The 24,443-nt window shown below is 39.3% G+C and overlaps 1 protein-coding gene across 3 annotated transcripts in view; it reads right to left on the reverse strand.

Annotated features, from left to right (window-relative positions):
• Positions 1–24,443, reverse strand: part of Stacl (SH3 and cysteine-rich domain-containing protein) — a 58,256-nt gene that overhangs the window by 1,359 nt on the left and 32,454 nt on the right. The window contains exons 5-14 of one of the 3 annotated variants that reach the window (XM_071714002.1): positions 23,709–24,107; positions 21,508–21,761; positions 19,965–20,076; positions 16,509–16,666; positions 15,445–15,498; positions 14,204–14,478; positions 12,995–13,153; positions 7,184–7,360; positions 6,263–6,512; positions 583–763 (exon numbers count right to left, since the gene is read on the reverse strand). In XM_071714002.1, the coding sequence (XP_071570103.1) occupies positions 583–763; positions 6,263–6,512; positions 7,184–7,360; positions 12,995–13,153; positions 14,204–14,478; positions 15,445–15,498; positions 16,509–16,666; positions 19,965–20,076; positions 21,508–21,761; positions 23,709–24,107 (2,019 nt within the window). The remainder of the gene's footprint in view (positions 1–582; positions 764–6,262; positions 6,513–7,183; positions 7,361–12,994; positions 13,154–14,203; positions 14,479–15,444; positions 15,499–16,508; positions 16,667–19,964; positions 20,077–21,507; positions 21,762–23,708; positions 24,108–24,443) is intronic. The other 2 variants (XM_071714003.1, XM_071714004.1) reach the window with 2 other exon arrangements.

Consider the following 24,443-nt stretch of genomic DNA (forward strand, 5'->3'; position numbering starts at 1 on the left):
GCTTCTGCATAGCCTTTAATTGCCTTTGAAACAAAACACACTCCGTGAAAAAGCGAGATAGCGCTGTTCTATATATTGCCCATGACATCTCGCATTCTTGATCTTTAAATGCGCAATTTTTTGTAGCATTCTGAGTATTTTTTAAATAAATAATGACTGCTTGAGGAATCCTAAAAGAACATTTAAAAAAATCCTTCTTTACTAATTTGAACTCTTTTAACTCTTTGAACCCTTTTTACCCCTAAGCCCTTTTTACCCTTTTTATCCTTTCTACCTTTTTTGACCAAGCAAAAGTACACGCAGAGAAGGCCCTTTACAAATATGCAAAGCCGCGCGTTTTCAGTTTCAAACTTCATAAGGGAGAGTACACGAATCGAAAAGTCGCTTTGAATATATGCAAAGCTGCGCCACTTAAGGGTTAAAGCGGCAATGATCAAAGTACAATCGTTAATAAAGAATCGCGTGGTCATGTATGAATATTGCATCCGCGAATGAATAAATCAGCGAATAAGGAACCGCCGACTGTACTTCGCGGATCGTTTCGAGGAGTTTCTAACATCCATGCAAAACACATACAAATACCTGATCTCGTAGGAGGGTTTGATCAGCCAGCTGCAGGTTGCGCGTGACCTGAAGAGTCCTCTGACCGGATTCGACCCGCATAACATATGCACTTGGGAAATAACCGGCACGGCCACCGAGACACTTGCCTTTCCACCAGTCCTTCTCCGATTTGTCGATCACCGTGATCTTATAACCGGCCCTGTAATCATGAGGCACGCATGTATAAATCAACATTCCATGTAAATCGGATAAATAAAAAGGTAACGAACGTTAACTCGCACACGTTATAACCATAGCTAGCCGCACTTATTTTCAAGTCCTTAATTCGCCACACTTCGGTACGTGAGACCTGCTCGACTTGTCGCATTGCCATTTTCATTCTAATTAATATTTTCAAGCTTGTACTGTAGAAATTGGAAATACAGACCCTGAATAAGAATGTTTTTATGATACTATATCAGGTCAAGGAAATGATTTGAGTTTGAACTAACCTTATTATATAAGGAAAAGATTGCAACTAGAAAACCGAAAAACGTTTAGCGGTTTTATTCAATGTATCTTCACGATGTTGATATTGTTGCTTCATCACGTTTCAAGGTACACACAGCGTCGCTATGAAGTTAGCCGCGTACACGTCACGTTCCCGTTTCGAACTTGACTCGCCTCGCCGCAGCGTACTTATATACAATATATACGATATTCGGGACACAATCGCGACGCTCGCTACGATAACTGATAACCGTCGAAAAGTAAACAATCGCCGTGCCGTGTTGTTAAGGCCATCGCACACAAAGGCTGCATTCCGATATTGTTCCGATATTTACTGTCAACAACTACTGTCAGTACTGAAAATCTATACGTGACGTAAACTATAGAAAAATATAGATTTCCAGTACTGACAGAGTGAATATCGCAATGCACCTAAAATCGTATAGGCTGCATAAGCATATAGCATAAGACCGCTGGACCAATGAGCATCTTATGTAAATTAATATGGCGATTTTATACTGGATGCTCATTGGTTTAGCGGTCTTATGCTACGCTTATGCAAAGCTATGCATTTTGTGTGCGATGGCCTTATAGGTCAATCCAGACAAACTTGCATAGCGCATAAACATAAGCATAAGAGAATTGATTGGTCCATATGCATGTGCATAAGGAAATAGACCGTTTCTTTATGCATATGGTTATGCACCTATGCAAGTTTGTCTGGATAGACCTTTAGGGCCTTGGCACTCGAGGTTTGTTCGCGTCGCATGCCCCACCATGCTCCCAATCACTCCAACGCACTCCAAAAACTCATCTGCTCCAATCGCCACCTTTTATCCGTGATCCAAGTCTTGGGCCGGTATTCATAATCGGTTCTTATATTTAAGACCGTCTTAAGTACAATCTTAAGATGTCATGAACCAATCACAGAGCCGTATTAGCATCTTAAGACATTACTTAAGACTGTCCTGAAATAAGAACCGACTATGAATACCGGCCTTGGTGTTTATTGGAGTATGCGACGCGAACTAACCTATAGACAAACTTAAGCAGTAAAACGTGAATTTGCTGCCGCTTAGAGCCTTGGCACATAGAAAAACTTAAGGCTGATATAAGCGTCGTCTACAATGGCAGCAGGAGTATACAGTAAGACGTAAGCAGTAACTTATTGACTAATGGGATTATTACAATTCAAGAATAATTGACTGTGGTTGGTCAATAGCTTACTGCTTACGTCTTACTGCATACTCCTGCTGCCATTGTAGACGACGCTTTATAGAGGCCGTAACCGTTGATTTAAGCCGTAATTTTTAAGAAATTGACCAATCACAGTCGAATGTAAGAAGAACAATCAGCCTTTAAGCAGTAAAACTTAAGCAGTAAGAAATCAACGGTATGGATTCGCTACCGCTTAGGGCCGTGCCTTAAGTTCTTGACTGTGATTGGCTGATTTGCTAACTGCTTCAGTTTTACTGCTTAAGTTTTTCTATGTGTCCGGGCCTTTACGTTAATGCCTTAAGTTTTTGACTGCGATTGGCTGATTCGCTTACTGCCTAAGCGGTGAAACTTAAGCAGTAAGAAAATCAGCCAATCACAGTCAAGAAATTTAAGGCATAACGTAAGCGGCAGCAAATTCAAACTGTTGATTTTCTTACTGCTAACGTTTTACTGCTCAAGTTTTTCTATGTGCCAAGGTTCTTATTGTTGCCGTCGGCCAACGAACACGCTACGAAGAATCCCGCATTCCTGGAAATCTCCGGCTCGCTCGCGGGCACGACGCGACGCGCTCGCTCGCTCGCCGGTTCGGCGCGGCCGCGGCGGGAGTGGGGGGTAAAAATGTTTAGCAGTCGCCACTATCGCCCGCTTTCTCCCGATTCGAGTCGCCGCGCCGCGCCGGCGCGTCGCACTTTTTTGCGTTTTTTCGCGGTTTACTCGCGCGCGGACGGGTTTCACGACTTTCGCGAGTGGCGACGATATTGGACTCCAATAATTGGAGTCGTCGGATTGAGCGAGATCGTTTCGGAGTGTGAGTGCGCACACAGTTTCGAACGTCCGCCGCGCCCACGATCGTGTCCGGCGTCCGTTCGTCCGTCTTCGTTCTCCGCTCGTCGATTTCACCCGTTGCGCTTGTCCGAGTATCGCGAGTGTATCTGGAGCATCGACGACGCGAAGAGGAAAGCAGAGGAGAGGAGCAGGATCGACCGAGAGAAGTGATCGCAGTTCGAATACGGTAGCGATCGATCCGTCAAGGTTCGTTTGAAGTCGCCGTTTGAACTTTTCGTGGCGGCAACGTATTTCGGCACTTTCAGTCTCATAAATGTAAGTTAATTCGTTAGATTCTTGTAACAGCGAGTACCTAGGCGCGAGATTTACCGCGCCTGACGAGAAATCCGCCGTTGAATACAGTTTGTCGCATCGATAGCGACAGTTTCGTCAGGTGAACTCCGTGCGACCATAGAAGTTATTGCATTAGTATTAGTATATGTATACTATATTGCGTCGATGGCATAGCAGTCCGTTGAGTGAGATCCGTGCGACCATCGTATTATTGGGTAGGTATATATATCACGTCGATAATGCAGATTATTATTTTTCGATTAAATTTCGATTACGACCGTAAAGCCCCTTGCACAATAGGCGATAGCGATAGCGATAGCGACAGCGACAAGGTTGTCGACAAAGCTATACCTTTGTCGGCAACTTTGTCGCTGTCGCTATCGCTATCGTTATCGCCTATTGTGCAAGAGGCTTAAGATTACGCGTACATAAACTCGCGATAAATTTGTGCAGGCAGATGCGTTAAGTTAATTGGAATATCTAATATTTAAGTTTGTAGTAATTAAACAGTATTTATATTTGCCGCAGCTCGCGGTATTTACATTTGCAGTTATTTCCGATATTTGTATTTGTGCAGTGTAGTTGCCAATAACTTTATCCTATCGCAATTTTCAGGTAATTGGCAGGTACATAATTGACAGCGATAAATTTTTACTTCGGCCGCTATCTATGGATACTCTATAAAGATTTTGTAATTAATATTGTAATTATTAAATTTTTCACATTACGTACATGAGTTATTTGAGAAATGTAGCCATTGATAGTAAACGCAATAATTTTTTACTTTGGCCATATGTAATTATAGGTATTCTAGAGGTTTTTTGTTACGACCGTTAAATTTTTAAAATTATGTGCATTTGATAAATATATTATGCATGTAGGTTGTAGTAATTTACGGTGATTGCGATCAATTTTGATAGCCGCGATAATTATAGATTAGAAGCTGTAGTTAATGGCTTATATAATTAGTAGTTCATCGTAATTGGGTAAGATATTTATATATGTAGTAAAATCGATAGTGGTCACGATAATTCTTTACTTTAGCCGCGATCACTATCTACAAATGTTTTACAGAAGTTTTGTATACCTAATATTGTAACTGTTGCATTAAAAAAAATTAATTATGCGCATGCATGAGTGAATTAAGATATGTAGTATTTATATGTAATATATTTAGAGAAATGTAGTATTTAATAAATATACTGTATTTATGCATGTAGTAATTTATGGTGATCGCGATCAATTTTGATTATAGCCGCGATCATCACTCATTAATTATTGTTCACATAGATTAGAAATTGTAGTTAATTATATATATATTAATGGTTTATCACAATTTGGCAAGATGGTATTTATATACGTAGTAATTGATAGTGATCGCGATAATTTTTTATTTTAGCCGCAATTACTGTCTGCGAATGTTCTATAAAAGTTTTGTAGTTAATGCAACTGCATTTTTCTGACATTAATTATGCGTGCATGAGTTAATTAAGATATGTAGTATTTATATATGTGTGTAGTATTTAAATAAATGTAATATTTGATAAATATGAGATATTTATGCATGTAGTGATTTACAGTGATCGCGATCAAATTTGATTTTAGCCACGATCATCATTCATTAATTGTTCGCGTGGATTGGAAACTGTAATTAATTACTTACATAATTAGTAGTTTATCGTAATTGCTACATTTATGAAATTATCTATATGAATTAGCTGGCAGATTTTTCCGATATATTTTGCGATGTTTTTTAGACAGAAATATATAGTAATAATTGGCTAGTGAGATTGCTGTGGTCGCTACGGTTATAGGATTTGTTGGATTTTAAAATCTGGGAAAAACAAGCATATATAGTATCGTCAGAGAACAGATATCGTCAAAGAAAATATCACCGTCTTATTATTTATAGATATAGTTTATACTCAATAGCGGATTTTGGCGATTTTTCGAAGCCTGATTTGATTCGGAGAGAAAAAAAATGAAAGTGCCGAACAAATCGATGATTATCGCTTCATTTAAATGCGGCTTCCGGGAGTGCCGTAGAAAATAACGGACAAAAGTAATGATCGTAGTGATTTAATTAATCCGTGTGATTTAGTATCGCGTAATTGTATTACAACTTATTAATCTCGCGAGTGCATCGAAATGCATGCGAGTAAATGAATAGTGAAAGTGCGCGAGTAAATCAACAATGTCGTTTGAAATAATGCGAGTTAATGATAAATCAGTGCGTGCTATTATATAATTTTTGTGTAACTGTTTAGGATAAAAGAATAACTAGGAGCAACGAGCAAGGAGTAAGGAGCAACAGAGAAGCAGAAAAGTAGCTGGCAGTGCATCGACCGGCAAGTCAATTCACTTGTTATTTATGCAATCAAAATCGTCATTTGCAACAATTTCTATCATTGCATGGCGGTAACTTTGGTGGACGTAATTACGAACATTTGTGTGCAAAAGAACGTTTACGGTACTTATACTGAAAAATTATAATTACGAAGAAAATCAATAAAATTATAATTACTCTTAAATTGAATTTTTAAAATTAAAATTATGCAACGTAGTCCCAAAATAAACGAAATGCTCCAAATAATCTGAATAATCGCATGCAAAAATTACTCCCAAAATAAACTAATCAAGTGATTTGAATAATATAGTTGATATGAATAATATAGTTATAATTATACATAAATATACATAAAAAGCAAAATTGGAAAAAATTAAGGTAAAAATAAAAATATTTCTTACTTAAGATTTCCTATGCATCTTTTTGGGCGCAAGTGTTCGTGATTAATTATTAAATTATTGTAAAGATTTATGAAAGGGAGAAACGCTGATTTTTTCCATCATGCTACGTGAGACAAGTTCTTACTTAAGATCCAGCTCGTCTGGATGTCGCGCCTCGAAGTTGTACAGAACGACGTAGAGATTGTTCGGCGGCAGAACGCGCTTGCCGGGTGGATTCAGATGATTCTGATTGTTGGTGTGCGGCGACGGGCACGGCGACGTGCTCGCCGACGAGTACGACTTCTCATTATCGTCCGGCAGCTCCATGCTGGACATCCGGATGGCGCTTCGCACGTGTTTGTGTATACCGTGGCTCTGACCCGGGCTGCAGGGCGCTGAAAATAACATTCGCGCACGCGAATCCGCGGCTTGTATACACTGTTCGAAAGCTAATTAGGTTGATGCGAAATGGTCATTTCATATTCCCGGACAAAATTAAAGTGATGTCGTGTTTTATTATTAGATACGTTCTCTATTGTTCTACATATCATTTTCTTTTGAAGCGAGCAACTAATTTTATCTCGACAAAATGGGTTTTTTTTTAAGCGAAAAGGTCACGTATTAAAAATTCACTCATACACGTCTTGAATGCAACGTACTAAAATTTAGTATTTTATTTTTAATACTTCTCTTTCTGCAATACATGTATCGGATTCATATTACGAACTGCACTATTACAAAGTATCGACTTGCAAATTACAAAATAAAATGTAAATTTTTTAGTATTTTGCATTTTATTAATATCGTCTCTTGTAACTTGAAAATTTAAATCCGAGAATTAAAATAAAAATTTAGAAAACCGCTCACATGCGATAACATAGTACGAAAAAAAATACATTAATTTTAGTAACTCGAGACTTTTATAACTAAATTCTTGAGACAAAGTTTAGCTAAATGAGCTTTTAAACAGTTTTACGACGAGAAGCGCTCCCCTGCAAAATTGGCCATTTCAAATGCATCAACCTAATGTTATATACATTACATTGTTGTGCCTGCGGTTACTCACACAGCCTGTTGATACTGCCGCTGTCAGAATGTCGGGGCGGTGTGGTTTCTCGTGGACCCGCAGCATAGTAATCCCGCGGGCGATGCCGCACGTGCGCGCTGCCTTCCGGCGAGTCCAGGCTGAGGCTCTTCATCCGCAGGTTCAACCTCTCGCGTCTACGTTGCGGACTATGCGGTGCTTGGTTTTTCGTAATTATCGGTTAGAAATGTGTTAGCCATAATAGGAAGTCGCATTTTCCACGCTGACGTCGAAAATTAAATATATAAATCGCGATTTACAAAAAAATCTCTGAAAACATGAAATTCTAAACCGTTTCGATATGTCTTTTTCTAATAAAAATCGAATTTGTTGACGAACAATTAGAAGCGATATCTTTCTTCAACAGACGTCATCAATTACATTTTAACTAATTAGAGACAGCCTATTGTAGAATTAATCTGGAATTGACCATTAGAAGTTCAAAATCTGAATATTTGTTTAGTTTCGATTTCTTTTCTACTCATAGAATTTTTTTTTAGAATTTTTAATTAAAACTCAATATTGAATATAAAAAAATTATGAGAAGAGGCAATGATTATGGAGAGTCAATGAATCTCTGCAATTAATTCAGCGATAAATAATTTTATTTTTACAAGTAAAATTCGGCAAATTACGTCTCTATCTTAAAGGAAATAATCGATCGTCAGCGTCGAACATGGAAATACCGGCTGCACGAGCAAGCAGGACAATCAATTCTTTACAAATGCACTAATTACTTGACATAATTAATACACTGAAATAAAAAGCTCACAAGCAGCATACAATTATAACGGGACACGACTCGCGACGAAATATAGAAAATATCGAAATTGCGGAAAATAAGATTTTTATTTACAATATTTACATATGCTTTCGTCGGAAAAAATTCGCAGATAACATTTTCGCGGTGTGCGCCTAAGATAACACAATTAAGCCCATTGGTCCTATTATTCTAAACAATACGTGGGATATTTTCAATCTTCTTCTTCTCCTAATCGCGTATTTCGACAGTGTATACGACAGTTGCGTATACGACGATAATTTAAATTATAATAAGGAAACCTACAATACTCGGTGCACAAAAATCCAACTGACGAGTCTTCCGTAGCGATAGAAACGAGCGTTTCTCGCAACGAATAAGATATAAAAGCGTTTCGACGTCTCTCTAAGCTTACTGTTAAATATTTACTTTATAATCGCTTTACCGCTGATAAAAGCACGTTTTTAAAATTTTACAACGCGGAGCTATGCGTTTATCTGTCCTAAGATTATTTTCGTTTTTAGCTCCGAACACGCTCCGAAAGCAGAAATAAACGCGAGAGAAAAAGATCTATAAGCGACCTAACAGCCGCGTATTGGGGATTGAAATAAACGCGAGACAAATCCCGTTTGCTGCGATAATAAAGAGCGCCATGCACGGTAGAACCGATAAAATAGCCTCGTTTGCTATCAGCGTAAAAAGCGATAGTGGCCATGTTATACACGATTTAAATCGACAGTAAAGGGTAAATTGTTTTCCGCAGGTTGTATTTACATACGCACGTAACGAACCACAAACTGCGATTGCTTTCCTGTTCGCTCAAGCAATAAACTCGCTTTTGCGATTTAATATTTGTTAAAGTCAATATCTCTGTCCACGCATATAGTTATTTGAAACGTATCTCTGAAAAGTTTTCTGCTGAAAGCAAGATTTTATTTCTTCTTCAATCTATTTTCCTCGAATTCGAATTTATAAATCACATTTACACTAAAATAAAATAACAAGAACAAAAACCACGAAAAAAGTGTTAATTATAAATCAATTAAAAAAAAATCGATAAATTAATAATCCGCAAAAATGAATAGAAATATAATAATTTCGTAATTTTATTAAAATCTGAATTTTGATAATTTTACAGTCTAAAATTTGAATTTCAAACCTAAATTTTGATATTTTTCTGGATGAACAAATTCTTTTGATGTCTTCTGCTAAATTTACACTTTATACATATTTTATTTTCGAAATAGTTTATCGAAACAATCAGTATGTACCAAATTGGAACTTTTATTCAAATTACACTTTAGTTTGAAACGGCACTTTTTAGAACGGTGCTCTCTCGTTGTCCGATCGTTAAACAATCCTAAGCACGATGAATCGTCGCAAAATGATCGTTGCGATGTCGAATGGATAAATAAACGATAGATAAATAGGCGAACACACTCCGTGATGTTGGGCGAATCGGATTCAAATTAAAAGCACGTATTTGCACTCTTCTCGCTGATCCTATGCGTGATTCTACGAAATCATGCGCACCGTATAATCTGGATATACTCCAGTGCACTTCCACCTCCTCTTCGTGCAGCTACCTCGAGGAAATAAATTTCCAATGATCGTGCATTCGTGATGCGCTCGATCGCGTGAGAAACTTGCTTTTCGATCGCTGCTGATATAATATATAGGGTCCTACATGTGTAAAACCGGATCGATACACTCGACTGAGAATCGACACCCCCACGTTTGCGCATCTGTCCGATATTCGCGCTGTCTCCGTCCATTAGCGACTATTAATCAACGAGCGTGAAATACGTGTTTCCTCGCGCGTCACGCGGAACGTAGTCGAGTTACAGCGAATTAACTTGTAGATGACATTATTCCATACAATACGACGTTTTAATAGACGTTTCGAAATATTGGAGGTATTCCTGAATATTCCGTGACACCCAGATGTTTTAAATATTTAATAATACTGCTATTATGTATACCCGTGAAAACACAGGTGTAACATAAAATATTCATTACGCCCTCTTCGCGCATTCGATACTCATTCCCTCGTGTAACAAGAAACGGCAGTTAACGAACGTTAAAAAGTCCGGGGGGGGTCACCGGGGGATATATTGAGATATCCGGTGGATATCCATCAAGAATGTTCGTCAAATATATGTTCCTCTCGTACGGAGTAATGGGAAGAAAATGGGAGGGGGGGGGGGGCGACGGGTCGCACAAACAGATAAATAAAATCGATAGTGCTGGAGCGGAAAGAGAAACGACGGGACCGGCAACGCCGCGGTGGGGGTGTCCTCGAGATGGATGTCCTCTTTCCCAAAAGGATCCACCGAGGATGCACTTGGACGCGCTCGCGCGAACGCGCCATTCGACCGAGACGTCGCGACGCGACGTGATGCGATGTGACGCACCGTCATCGTCTCTTATTGGCGCCGCGTGATGCTTGCACGTCCATCTCGGGTGTCCTTAGCGAGGTCGACGTCGAAGGCGGCGAGTCCTGCGACAGATTCAGCACCAGAGGCTGTCCGAAGGGTCGCGTGCCGGAAGTGGATCCACCGCTGCCGCGTCCTGATCAATCAAATTTCAACAACCATCACTACGATCATGCGTCACTCCGATCTCCCTTCCAGCGGTCAGTTTTGTCTCTGATTCACTCTCCACTCGATCTCTCAGTTGACCTCTCATGTTTCGAGATTGTTTAAACGGTTACGGAAATCGTCAAACTCGCATAGCTTCTCGTTAATAGTTCGCGTTAGGCTTAGCACAGGCTGTGGAAATCCTGATGTTACTGATGTTCCTCGGGGGGGTTAGTCGGCGATATTCTGTTCTCATTAGTCGCCTCTTGTGTTATCCTCCGTTATAGTAATTATTTGATTTTTTGTTTATGCAGCAATGTTCTTATTATGGTATCATAGCTTCGTTTCGCAAGTGTCTATTGTTGTGAAAATGGGCGGACAAACGAAAAAGAAAAAAGGGCGACAGAAGCGATAATTAAAACGAAAGAAAGGGTCGCAAACAGAATAATTGCTATAATTAACTAATCGCTATTATGACTACCAATACCGTTATTATTTATTAATATCTACTTATTATGATTGTTACAATATTTATAAATTAATTATACGGTTACTAATACCGTCATCAACAGCCGTTACTATTATTATAATAGATATTCGGTCGGATATATGACAGAAGGCTAATGAGGGGCGATTTGGAACGGGGACTTGAGGTAAGCCTTGATAAGCGCGAGATAAAAATCAAGAGGGCGAGAAGCGATAAAAGATTTCTCTCGTCGTCGAGGAGACACCCACGACGACAAAGTCAGCCCAAAAAATGGATCTTATTTGATTTATCGTCGTTATTCTTGGGACTTGATGAGAGCTCGTTCAACATCGAGCACGTTTAAAATGTGAAGACAGTAAAGTACATATAGTTTATATAGTTTATTGTCACAAAAATTAAAATAAAACTGTTTAACCGATAAATTGTTTACATATTTTATACGTCAAGTTATTAGCGATGTGGCTGTCATATCTTAAAGATCTAGAAACATTTTGTCAAAATCGTGTGAAATATATTAGTACGTACAATTTACAGATTAAGAATTACTGTAAAATAATGATAATAAGAGTAAAATGGATAAAAAATATAAAAGGTAGAACATGTGATTGGGCAGATGGCACTTATCGTCCTGGGTGTAACAAACGTAACGCCGTATCACTACGCCGGCGCCGTACCACTAATCATTTCGATATAACGTAATAACGGAGTGCTAAATAATATCAACAATGATGTGAGCGCCTTACCACTAAAAATCGATCAAATTAATCTTGATGACAAGCAGAATACAGAATAGAAGAAGAGAAAAGCAGAGCGGTAGAAAAAGAAATGGGTGTAGAAGAAGGAGAAGAAGAAGAAAGGAGTGTAACATTAAAGAATCGATAGATTACGAATTTTACGAGTCATGTCCCTGAAGACGAGCGGCTTTACATAAACACATAGAATGACTTCTAGACCTTGGAACCGACAGTACTGGAGCACGGGTGACATTAAACACGCACACACATACACGTGCTTAAAAAGAAATGATACATAAATTCAATTACATAACAGCAACTTAACTAGTGGTCGAGAAGATAAGAATATGAAATAGAAGTATTATAAAGGTAGAAAATTCGAGACATCACATATTGCTTCTCTTGAAAAAAAAGTAATTTTGAATGCATTCGATGGTTTCTATAATTCTTCTTTTATCAATAAGATTTTCATACACATATAATTTGTTAAATTAAGTTTATATTCCTATCTTCTTTTGAGTATTACAGTAATAATGACTACGATACACTAAAGAATAAAAATAATAACTTAAAAGTTATTTATTTTTTTTTACAGTTTAATAAGGGAGACTATTCAGTTTACAAAATAGAAATAAAAATTATAGTGTACAGGGAATAGTGGTACAGAATTATACAGAAAAAAATAGATTAAATATCGATTAAATACGAACTTACTATTAGATTAGATAAAATAAGATACACATTCGAGAAATATGTTGCTCCAGTACTACGTCGACAGAGAGATATGCCCCAATAATTCCGACACGTTTCGGCTTTACAAGCGTATCGATTGTCAAAATTGAACTATAGCTTTGGATATCGAATTCTATGAATTTTTCCCAGTGACGGATTACACTCAAAAATCTTATTCAAGATATGTTACTAAAAACTCTAGTTTCAGATTATTATATGATAATAAATAAGAAGCACTTCTTATTTATTATCATATAATAAGATGCTTGAAAAAAAAAACCTATTACTGTGCTTTTAATAAAATTTTACAAAATTCAAAATTAATAACGATATAAAGAGAATAAAGTCCGGCAACGAAATTCTGGAATATGAGGTACGAGCTTCCTCGTCTCGAGATCCCGGCGAATGTCGGGCGCGCAATCCGCCACTGTACGTGGGAAAATTTTCGGGGTTCCGACGTACGTTCCAAGGTCGGTAGGAATTCTTGGTGGTGCGCCTTACCAGAGGTGGACGAGGAACAGGGATGGGAGGAGGCCCTCGCTGACGAAGGTGCTGCACCGGAGGGGGGATGTTCTGCTGTGGGAGGCGTAGGTGGTGAGTTTGTCGAGTTTCCACGGATCTCGCCTGCCTGCTTCAGCACCTGGTATATGGCGTCCACGTCTGCCCACACGAGATAAAGAGACACAGCAATGCAAAAGCGCACCGGACGGACTTATTCGGACGGCGATGGTTTTTCGAGTCGCGCGGGCTCAGTCAAGTGCTCGATTTTCTCACATTGATCTGTCTTCTTCTTCCCTTTTTTCGTTTGGCGTTGATAAATGATAAGAGATGGCGCGCGATAAACGGATATAGCGGCTTTGGCAACAGCACGAACGAATAATCTTCGCGAATTAAATCGTAGTGCGGAGAGATATATGTATGCTTCAAATGATTCAACAACTTTGAGAAAATCTTAATTTTATGTCTATCACTACTCGATATATTTCATGATAAAATCTTGAGAATTAAAAATAAATGTCGTGCAGAGAAATTTTTGTAAAGAAAGACAGGACAGATTTTAGTCGACAGTAAAGAATACTACTTTCTGTATCAAATCTAACTTTGTATATTACGGACGAGCATTTTACTCTCTCACTACTTTTTAATATATATAACAGTTACACAATCTCAGCAGAATGAATGGAATTGTACAGCAAGTTCCGAGAATATTAAAAAATTCTTAGATTAAGAAGCTACAATCTAATTCATATTCTATCAAATTATTTAATGAATAATTTTCCTGCGCATAAGAAGGTGCTTAATTCATTTTAATGACTTTTATATCTCGAGTTCCACTGTTCTTCCTTTCGAATCCATTCACTCGTCGCTGAACATAGAACAAGAGAAATTGTGAGGAAAAAAAATTCTCCCGCGTTGACTGTATCTCCGGATGAATTTCTAACAATTTTTCAACTACGCGTCATGCATAAAGGGGAAACCACCCGACGTTCTCCCGCGGAAATACAGGGGAAAAAAAAAAGAAAGATCCCCGATCCAATCGGCGGGAGATAACGGGCTTATCGGGAAATCGACCGGTTCCCCTCGTGTTCATCGACAAAGCGTCCTCGACAATGAGAGAGCTGTCGCTGATGGCGGGGAGAAAGGGTGGCAGGAGGGAAAGTAAAACGCGGTCTCTGTGATGGATCTCGTCGATCTCTGATTGGTACTCACTGTGCTCGGATGACGCCGGCACCTCGTCGGCGGGCACTTGGGTCTTTTGCCGTCGTAGAAGCGGTATACCGCCGCCCTTCTTCGGCGCCAAGCTCGGGCACAACGCCGGCTGCACCATGTTGATGCAGTCCGTGTGCGCGTTCGCCTTGCAGCCGCGACAACGGACGCCCTGGCGGCTGTGGCCGCGCAGCACCTGCCCGCACGCGTCGCACGGCGTGATCTTGCGATACGTGTACTCGCGCCAAGTGTGCCCGCCCTCGGACTCGAGGCTCTTCCTGCGAAAGCAATCTCCCTTGTTCACCGGGTTCCTCGGTCTCGCGAAAGTCGGCGTGCTCTCTTGCGATGCGTGCTATTATTACCGTTCGTCATACGTGCTCTTGCGGGAAGAGTGCATTAAATTAAATGGAAAATACACATTTTGTTTTGTCTGGAGAATTAAATTCAAGAGTAACATCAATATAGCGATGCACCTCTTTTCTTTTTATTGAGTAACAAAGTTTGAGGTCGGAAGACAAGGAAAATCAGAAAACTCTGTTAACAAAGATTTCAATGCGGTCTGTTAGTATGTAAGAATAAATAATAAGACTAAAGCGCTAACCAGATTATGCGCGATTCGTTGAGAAGATTCGTTATTTGCTAGTGGAAATCTCCCACATTATTCGCGATTCGCAGTATGTCATTCGTAAAGCCCCTTCCACAATAGGCGATAGCGATAGCGACAGCGATAAAGTTCCCGACAAAGCTATACCTTTGTCAGCAACTTTGTCGCTGTCGCTATCGCTATCGCCTATTGTGCAAGGGGCTTAATTCGTAATTCGTCATTTCTTAGTTCGTGGTTACTTTGGCCAGTTTCAGCAACATTCAACAGTATAAATGTTTAGTTACCTGATGATAGCATGAATTGTAAACGTGTAGTATAGCGCGACACGAATGGATTGATTCGTGATGACTCGTGTCTTTCGAACTTTGTCAAACCGCTTGACTAGCGAATCAGTGCAAATGGCGAATCGACGAATTTTTCCTCCACATTATTCACGAACGTTATACGAATCACGAATTGCGAATACGCGCATAGTCTGGCGCTTAAGTTTAAGAAATAAGAATAAATCTCTCTCGCGATTGTTATAAATAGTAAATAGTTTTTTGTGAACGGCGTTTAATGTTTCAAGTATAATATCCATCTTCAAATGTCAGAAGTAGAATCGCAAATGGCAACTGTTGACGAACAATCGGAAACTTACCTGGACATGGTGACGACGGTGGAAACTGCGTGGTACATGGTTGCCTGCTTTCCTCTTTATTAGTCGAGCATTCGCAAAACAGTATCTACGGTTATTCAAAGTCCCTTTCGTCTAACGTCTATGGTTCCCCTAATTGGGAAACTTACAAAGCACACGGATGTAAAAGCATATATTAACTCGAACGTCTCGTCTTTGAGAATTGACTTTGACAACATCGTTTCTATAGGTGTGCGAAGGTGCAGCAAGAAAAACTTTATTTGCTCCGTTTGTTTTCCGAGATGACGGCGTTACCGTATTGCAAGTGAAATGTTTGACGAATTAATTGATTGCGAAACACAAACACAAGCTTTCCTTGCAGAACTTTCGCATTTAATTCAATTAATACAGCGATATAGAATAAGAGTGCTACAGTGACTACATTCCTATTTTAACGTTCTAGAAATTTGCGAGAAAATTTCTAATTCCCTATTGAAATAACGGATATGGAAAAGGTAACGTCGAATTAGAGTTATCTATCTACATCACGATGAAGCGATAACTAATCTTTGAAGAGCATTATATTTTATTTGCTCATGCATACGTCACGTAGGATTCGCAAAAAACAGTTCTTTTTTAATATAAATATGTACTATGTGAGAGCGTAGAAGAAAAGTTAGAGTGCATGATTTTTAGTAGTACATTTCTTTGAAGTAGAATTTCGAATTATATAATTGCATGTTTTCATTTCCTTTCGATGGTGACGATGGTATTTTACGAATTTCAATTTGCGGATCCCACGAGTGCATCCAGCTGCGCTATTCTCTACTGAGCGTCGCGAAACAAAATTTAGCAAAGAGAAACACGGATGAAACAATCAATGTCGGATTAACTCGAAAAGCAAAAGTGATCCTCTTTCATTTCCGGGACTTGTATCGAAGAGTACATATAGAGAATAAAAATATATAATTCCCGGGGTCGCCCGGGTGTAGAAAACCATCTTCGTCGCGTCGGAAACTTTGTCGGCGTTTTTCGCGGCATGCACGTGGTGGAAATTGGTATAAATGGAAAGGAAATAAGTAGCTCACTTGTCAGACAGCGGGGGTGTCGTGGGCGTACTGGAACCCTTTAGGCTCTTGAACGCTTTCAGCCATTTCAGCTTGGGGCTTCCGGTCGAACCGTTCGACATCTTCCGACTGGTCACTCCATCCGGTTGACCAGCTTCCCCGCCCCCGAAAAGTTCTTTCTGTGAGTGGCAATTCATAGAAAATATATATATTTTTATATATAACACATTTTTAATAATTATTAATAATATCTAATATAATATATTTAATAATGGCTTAATAATTACATTAATAATATGTAATATAATATATTTAATGCATGTATAATTATTCCGCGATTTCTCTTGTAGCAACTAACTTCTGGAAAAGTTTATTATTATTTTTGTGAAATGTATAATGCCTTTCTAATGTTGAGATATTTTCTTTTTATTTTTAGAAATAAAATCTAAAAGTCTCGAATAATTAAAGTTTTGAAAATAAAAGACTTAAAATTAGAGTTCGAAATGTGCAAACGTTAAAACTTTATTATTTTATTTAATTTCGTTGAATTAGATCTTAACAAAATTTTACCTCGAGGCTTAATTATCGAAGTAATTAATATTGGAAATAAAATCACTATGAATAAGATATTACGTGAAATTTCCAGTAAGGAAATATGGACTCAATATCGATTAATCCATATGCAAAGGTGATTTAGGACGTTCTGTACTAATAGTCGTATTCATATAGTCCTTCCTTGAGGAATAAGGATTCCTTGTTCCTTATTAGTTATTCTACATTTCATTAACCTTCCTTGATCGATCAAGGAACCTTAAAATTTATGAAGTGTAGAATGAGGAATCCTTACACAAGGAAGGACTGTGAATACGGCTATAAGTTTACGCTTCGTGAACAAGAAAAGAGTCCATTACCGTTGCACACAGAATCACCCTTAAACGACAATCACGACAATCACGCTTCTTTGCGTATCAATTCGCGTATCAATTATGCGTCCCTGTGAATGAGTAAGGAGCAAGCCCTACAGACACGTGACTCGGAATTGAGTTCAATCTATATCCACGTGGGGAGTATTATCCCAGGGACTCCTCTGCTGTTATCATATTATATTACATATGCCGTCTTGCGGATAATATTGATTGCGCACAAGATAGCGAGATTACGTGAGTTTAATTTACGCGCGAACCTGGCGATTTGACGAATGCGCGTTTCAATTCAAAATCCTGGTACTTTCAATCTAAATAAGTGAAATTGATAGTCGCCAATAATTGCTGCATATAAATCTCAACGTAAACAACAATTACCCCTTCTTTTATCGACCCTAACCCTCTAAAAAATAATTTATAAACCATAAGAACGGTTCTTTCATAAGCTTTTAAACTGATTATATACTGAACTACGTTACTGCACTTTTGTACTTTCTACAGGATATAGGGATAAAGTTTTCTCGTTGCGCGATTAGGAGTTTCATCTCTGTCGCAATACGCGCTTAGCAACACACGCTAGCCTGATGAAAATGCGTCAATACACCGCTCTGGTTGAAATGTTTCCATGGATCTGTCACCACGATTCGCCCGTTTTCAACTGCGGGAATATTTTCATTGACAATACGTGCATGTCAACTTTCATTGATCCCGCGTGGTCATTGAGAATATACTCGGCCATTGTTCACCGCCGCAACATTAGCCTCTTTGTGCTCGACTTCACAATGAACAACTCCTTATCCGTCTAATAACATAACGTCCCCGTGTTCGTATAATCGTTATATAAACTTGATTAATACATTAATATACATTTTTCAAGTCTTTTTATTTAATGTTACTGTTAAACGGTAAAATCACGTAGATTTAATTTAGAGTGTAACGAAAATCAATAAGTAACAATATTGTATCGATATTGGAATAGTATCACCAGATAGCCAAATGTTAATATTCTTAATAACAATAGATATCAAGAGCACTATTAGGCACTTTTCCAACCAGGGCGGCCTATTCGTCGAGCGAGTCCACTGAATCATGCGGCATCCTTGGCCTCGCGATCTAGCGTGCTAGGAACAATAATTCACCAGAAGAAAAAAAAAATACTAACGACTCGCGTGCGTAACGTAGTCCACCCCATCGTTCAGGCTGGACGCGACCACGATTCGATATTACACGACGAGGAGCGGTAAACGGCAGCGCGCGGCCAGACAGCAACGATCCTGCTCGCCTGACCTGAATAGACGGACTCTCTCGACGAGGCCAGAAATGGATTTTCAGACGCTCGTGCTCGCCGATGACCCAGTTGCGAAGGCGCATGTCGCGCGATTGCGCGCGCGTCAGTATTTATCCGGCGTTTAGGGTGAAGCGCATCAGTGAATGACCAATTGCCAGTGAATGGCCACAGACGAGCCTCCCACTTAGGAAACTTTTGGAAAGTGAGCCGTCCGTATTTGTCAACGTTATATGCATCAAGAAATCGCGCCTCCGAATTCGTTGGGCCGGGCAGACCGGGTCCGCGAACCCTGTAGTATGCGCGCGCGATCCTGCGCACGACATTTTTTTCGTACGCCAAAATTATCTTACAAGCCACAATTAAAAAAATCCTCTTCAGATTATATGTGCAACAATGTTTCTTCTTTTCGAAATAAATTAAGTTTTCTTCTTTGAATTACACCATCATGTGCAATTGATCTATTTTGGGAACGCATTGACAAAATTGAATTTCCCGTGGGAAGATAGATCCAATTTTCCAACATTACAACGAACGTAGGTTTGCTCGTGATATTTATAACCGCGTAAAGTAACGTAATTATTTTGCAAACGTGAGATTGCGTATCAGTTTTCAATTATTACCGCATTAATTAGTTACTTGGAGGCTGGTAATTAATACCGGCGACTTCGTTATCTTTAACAGTCCCTTTTTCTATCAATTCTGGATGGTGCAATTTCCATTTTAAGTTAATAACGTGCGAGCAATTGAGCAGTTCTTCACTGGTGCATCCATCCCTGCACATGGATGAGGCTCGATGCCACGCGCGGTCGGACAAATTGGATGAAATGGGGGAGAACGTGGAGGATAGATGTCTGATCAATTTCAGGTCGAGAACATAGAGGCATTTAATATAGGACTATTTATTCTAGAATTTAACCTGAAATCTTGTTCCGCAACACATATTGTATTTCGCGCACGTTGCGCGTTGTTAGAATTGCTGTAAACTGCTCCGTAAGCAAGTTTTATAAAAAATTGTATTTGAATATGTATATCTTATTTTCCATATAATCCGTGTTATTGCGATAAATGGCGTAGAGCTTGCGGGATCGCGTTTCGAGATGCGCAAGTCGGATGATAAATACGAGCACACGCTTTTTGCATCGGGATGAATAAAGTAATAGATGCGCGGCATGTCAGGATTAGAGACGAATAAAGTAATAAATGTCCGCGACGGACGTTGCGTAATATGACGGTAACTAAAGGAGAACAAAGAACGTGCTTGCATACCTGTGCTTGCACCGCGGCTAGACGCAGTTGCGCCACACCGAGGTCGAGGCGCTTCAGAGAAATATCTTCCTGCAGCTCGGCTACTTTCGTGTAAAGATTACTCTCGGCGCTCCTGCAATGGGAAGTGATAAAATAACTCTTATCCCTGTGTTTTTCTTCTTAAAAGATTAAAAAACTGACGTATTTCCATGCAAGCTACCATGCCGACCGAAAACATAGCTACCGGGTGAAAAATATAGCTATCAAGGTAACAAATATTCGAAAGTCGAGAAGAGCAATCTTGATTAACCTTTTCGCGTAGATAAACGATAATAAAAACATACTTAATGAAAAAAATATATTCATAATAATACGAATGATAATAAAATTTATACATATCTTCTTCAAACATTTCACAAGTTTGTCACGTTATAATAAATTATTATAAACTCGACAGAAATGAACAATTTCTAGCGTAAAATGTAAAACAAAACCCAATTAATAAAAGGGAAAATTCACAAAGATGAAATTCACTTTTTACATAAATTAACGTGTATAATTTTTCAATTAACACGTTGACTGCCATGGTGGGTCATTCGTAACCAGCGCTATCGAAATTTTTTTTTAATACCATTTAATATAAAATTTTGAATAGCATCAATCAATAACTAGACACAACATAAAATAAAATTTAATACACAATATTTTATCATTATATATTTATAATAATGAAAATTCTGTTGTGACGTACATCGTAAGTCATATAAAAATTACTGATCAAACAACGTGTTAAAAAAAAAATTATCTTTGAACCAAGATTACCACCTTTTCTTTAACAGAAATCGAGACTTTTAATTGGGGAAAGAAGGGAATAAGTTTAATAAATAAAAACATTTACAAGTATGCATAGTATATTTTATCTTTTCATTAGTATGGCCTTTTATTCTAATATTTATCCATTTTAGTGATATAAGAAAATACTCGCTCCACAAACGCGTTAGATGGTGGAATGCTCAAAGCACAAGATACAACAATTGATAAATCGTAGCTTCTTTCCCTTTACACTTTTAAAGATATTTACCCACTTTCGATTAATACTGATATCTTCAGTATTGATCAAAAGTGAGTAAATATCTTTAGTAATCCCTTACAGAAATTTAGTACTGTAAGGTGTAAGTGATTATTTGGCTAGTGATTAATTATTTGTTTTGAGTATTAAAAGCATTAAAAACAGTGCTTTTAACACTCAAAATAAGTAATCAATCACTAGCCAAATAATCACTTACAGTATTAAATTTCTGTAAGGGATATCGGTTTTACATTATAGTTTCTGCTTACATAGGGAAAACAAAGTCACAAAATGACTGTCAAAATAATTTAAAACTTCTGCTCTCTAAAAATCAGGACATTTAGCGTCCCGGCTGTCATCCCCGGGACGCGGGACAAATAATGAAAAATCGGGATGAGTGGTAATCCTGCTTTGGACAGACTAATACGTTGTTGTGTTCGTTACTCGCCGAGTTACGAGTAAATACGCGGTTGCATAAAAAATAATTGTACGTACTTGCGTTGCATTCGCACAAGAGCGTCCAGAGCGTCTTGCAGACGACCTATTTCCAGGTTGAGACCGTCGTAGTCGCGTTTGAGATCCTCCATGAGCGGGAGCGTGCTGGTGCCCGTCGGTACCAGTTCGTCCCTGAGCGTGGGCATTTGACTGATTCTCTCCATTGGTATCTGCTCGGGTGGTGCCGGCGCGACGTACAGACGTCGCGGCGGCTTCCGCGGCGTCGCGTTCACAGATAGGTTTCGCGCCAAGGTCTTAAATAACGTTACATATTCGCCTCTTTAAATTATTTGACATTACGTTTCATAACTGGGGCGGGCACGAAAATGAAGTAGAGTGAGACAGGATTGGATAAAATATATTCGCGAGCGAAATAACTGAATATCCGACTCTTTTTACGCGACAGATACGCGTTCGCGTTTATTTGGAAAAATCGTATAAAAATGTTATCAAAAAGACTAGACTGAAACAATTGCGCTGAATTTTTAGCTTAATACACACACTCTCTTCGGTTGAAGGTAGTGTATGTGCCATGTGCATGATTTCTAACTTTGTAAAAGGGGGAAATATGCGCACGCTGTTTTGAAAGCTGTTTACATGACTGAGTTTGAAGAATAAAGTGAACTAACAATGAATAATAATCGAATCATGATTAACAATGACAACCGAGCTGCTGAAATATGATTGGAGTAAAAATTAAACAATGATTGAAAAATATAGTCTGTCTCGCGAATTGCTCGCTTTTTTAACATGACAATATGAGGGCACTGTGTCCGATTGAAAAATTTTCATTAATTCGTCATTAGGAATTAAAATTAAGGTTTGTATATATATATATATATATATATATATATATATATATATATACATAAGATATTATAAAAATTTTTTAAAAACCGGCGTTATTTAGAAAAACCGCGTAAAAAGAGAGTTGGGTGTAAATTGAAAATAGAATGATATAATGTGTGATATATATATGTACATATAATGTAACATAGCACATTTCGCAAATTTATGTGGGGCATGTATTACCTCTAGCTTTAATATATGTCTCTTTTCGTCACAAATCAAGGATCTCGAATTAAAACCGTCAACGCGATGATACGCGAGGTAAAATTCCGAAAAAAAAAGTATTCGTCGTGTCACTGTCATCGTTCCAGCATTAATAATCTCTTGAAATGCGACGCAGACAGGGATATGCATTTAAGCGAAACCGGTATTTCCGACGAGGGCCCGCGATCGACCGACGGGTTTCAAGGAGGACAAATCAGTGAATACCGGCGCGTTTGGTCAGCCGAACAAGTTAACTCACCGTACACATAGGTACACGGTAACGCGCAAACACACGTACACGAGCGCGGCGTCCGGTGATCTCGAGCGGCCAATATATCCTGGACACGTGCCCCGCCACAGCGAATATGACCGGCCTTTAATCAGGCGGCCCTGTTTTCAGTCTCTCTTCACCGAATACCGACGATTGTAATCCGCCATCGGATACCTCACCACCCCGAAATTGGATATATGCCCCGGTACCGTCTATTTGCTCTTGCGTGATCAATATATCCGGAATACGTACAATCGCATCGTCGTCGGGCATCGTATATCTGCGCACGATCGATCGGTTCCGATTGACGTATCGAGTCGCGAGATTGACACGGTGGACGCGCTCGCCGTCATGTCGCCGACTCGAGAGATTTGACCTCGCGGAAGAGGGATAAGTTAGAGACACAATCGCATATCTTTTTTTTCTGCAGCCGTCGATTTGAAAGTTCTACAGATACTGCTCTGACAAGAAGGAGAGACAGGTTTCACACGTTATATCTTTCAACAAGATAGAAGTAGAGGTGAACAGTACAGTTGTTGGCCACTCTACAATGATTGGCCACATCTTAAAAAATTAAAGATTATAAAGAAATACTATTAAAATGTTTTTAATTATAAATACAAAAATATTAGAATTATTATTTTTTTATAATTAAAAATATTTTAATAGTATTTCTTTATAATCTTTAATTTTTTAAAGATGTGGCCAATTATTGTAGAGTGGCTGTACAACCGTACTGTTTGCCCCTATTTTGTTTTTATCGTAATGGAGCACCTGAGACATTTTGCAGCGAAACGAAAAAGTAGAGAGAAAAGGATGTGCGTTTTCCATATCTCGCGGGTTCAACAACTCTTTTCAGAGAGCGAACGTAGGGTACCTGTAGATCATTCGACGGTATAATCGCCTGCGCTTCCTTGGCCACGGCTTGATAACGTTTCGCCTGTTCGCCGGACCGTTCCCCGGCCGCGTCCGAGGTCCCGGCGACGCACTTGCAGGCCAGTCCGCAAAGTTCCTCGTAGACCTCCGCAATCTCGCCGAGCAGTCCCGGCAAACAATGGGACTGATAGCGCTCGGTAATAGCGTTGGTGGCGCGTAGCTGCAGAATATAGGCGTTGTGCGACTCCAAGTAAGCGCGCTTCAATTCCTGCTCGGCGCCGCCGCCGGCCTCGTTGGTTAACAACGCGGCGTATGCGCGCTTGTAATCCAATCTGGTACGCTGCAGCTTCTCCTCCGTCTTGCTAACTACCTGCTCGTAAGCGTCGCGATGGGCGAATACCTGAGAAACGCGGTATACACGTTATAGATTGGATAGGACGCGAGAGATCGGGTTAGACGGTGCGACCCGGAGAGACAGACGCTCCCTGATGGGATTGAAATGCCATTCGGAACGCGCAACGTTGAAATCGAATAATCGAATGGGTCGCTTGGGAAACTTTACCGTCCGCGTTCGGCAATTGCGGCGAACTTGTCTCTTCCCGTGACTCGATATCTAAGCAACGCGAACCTCGTCGAGAACCCGTGCAATCGAAGCGTCTTTTGATAGTTTGAAATAGCAATTGTAATCGCGCAAGATGACAATACGGGTGTTAACACATTGTCACGGTAAAAGGAA

The sequence above is a fragment of the Temnothorax nylanderi genome, unplaced genomic scaffold, assembly GCF_030848795.1.
Source record: "Temnothorax nylanderi isolate EJ_2023f unplaced genomic scaffold, tnyl_v1.0 TNYL_tig0133_pilon, whole genome shotgun sequence".
NCBI lineage: Eukaryota > Metazoa > Arthropoda > Insecta > Hymenoptera > Formicidae > Temnothorax > Temnothorax nylanderi.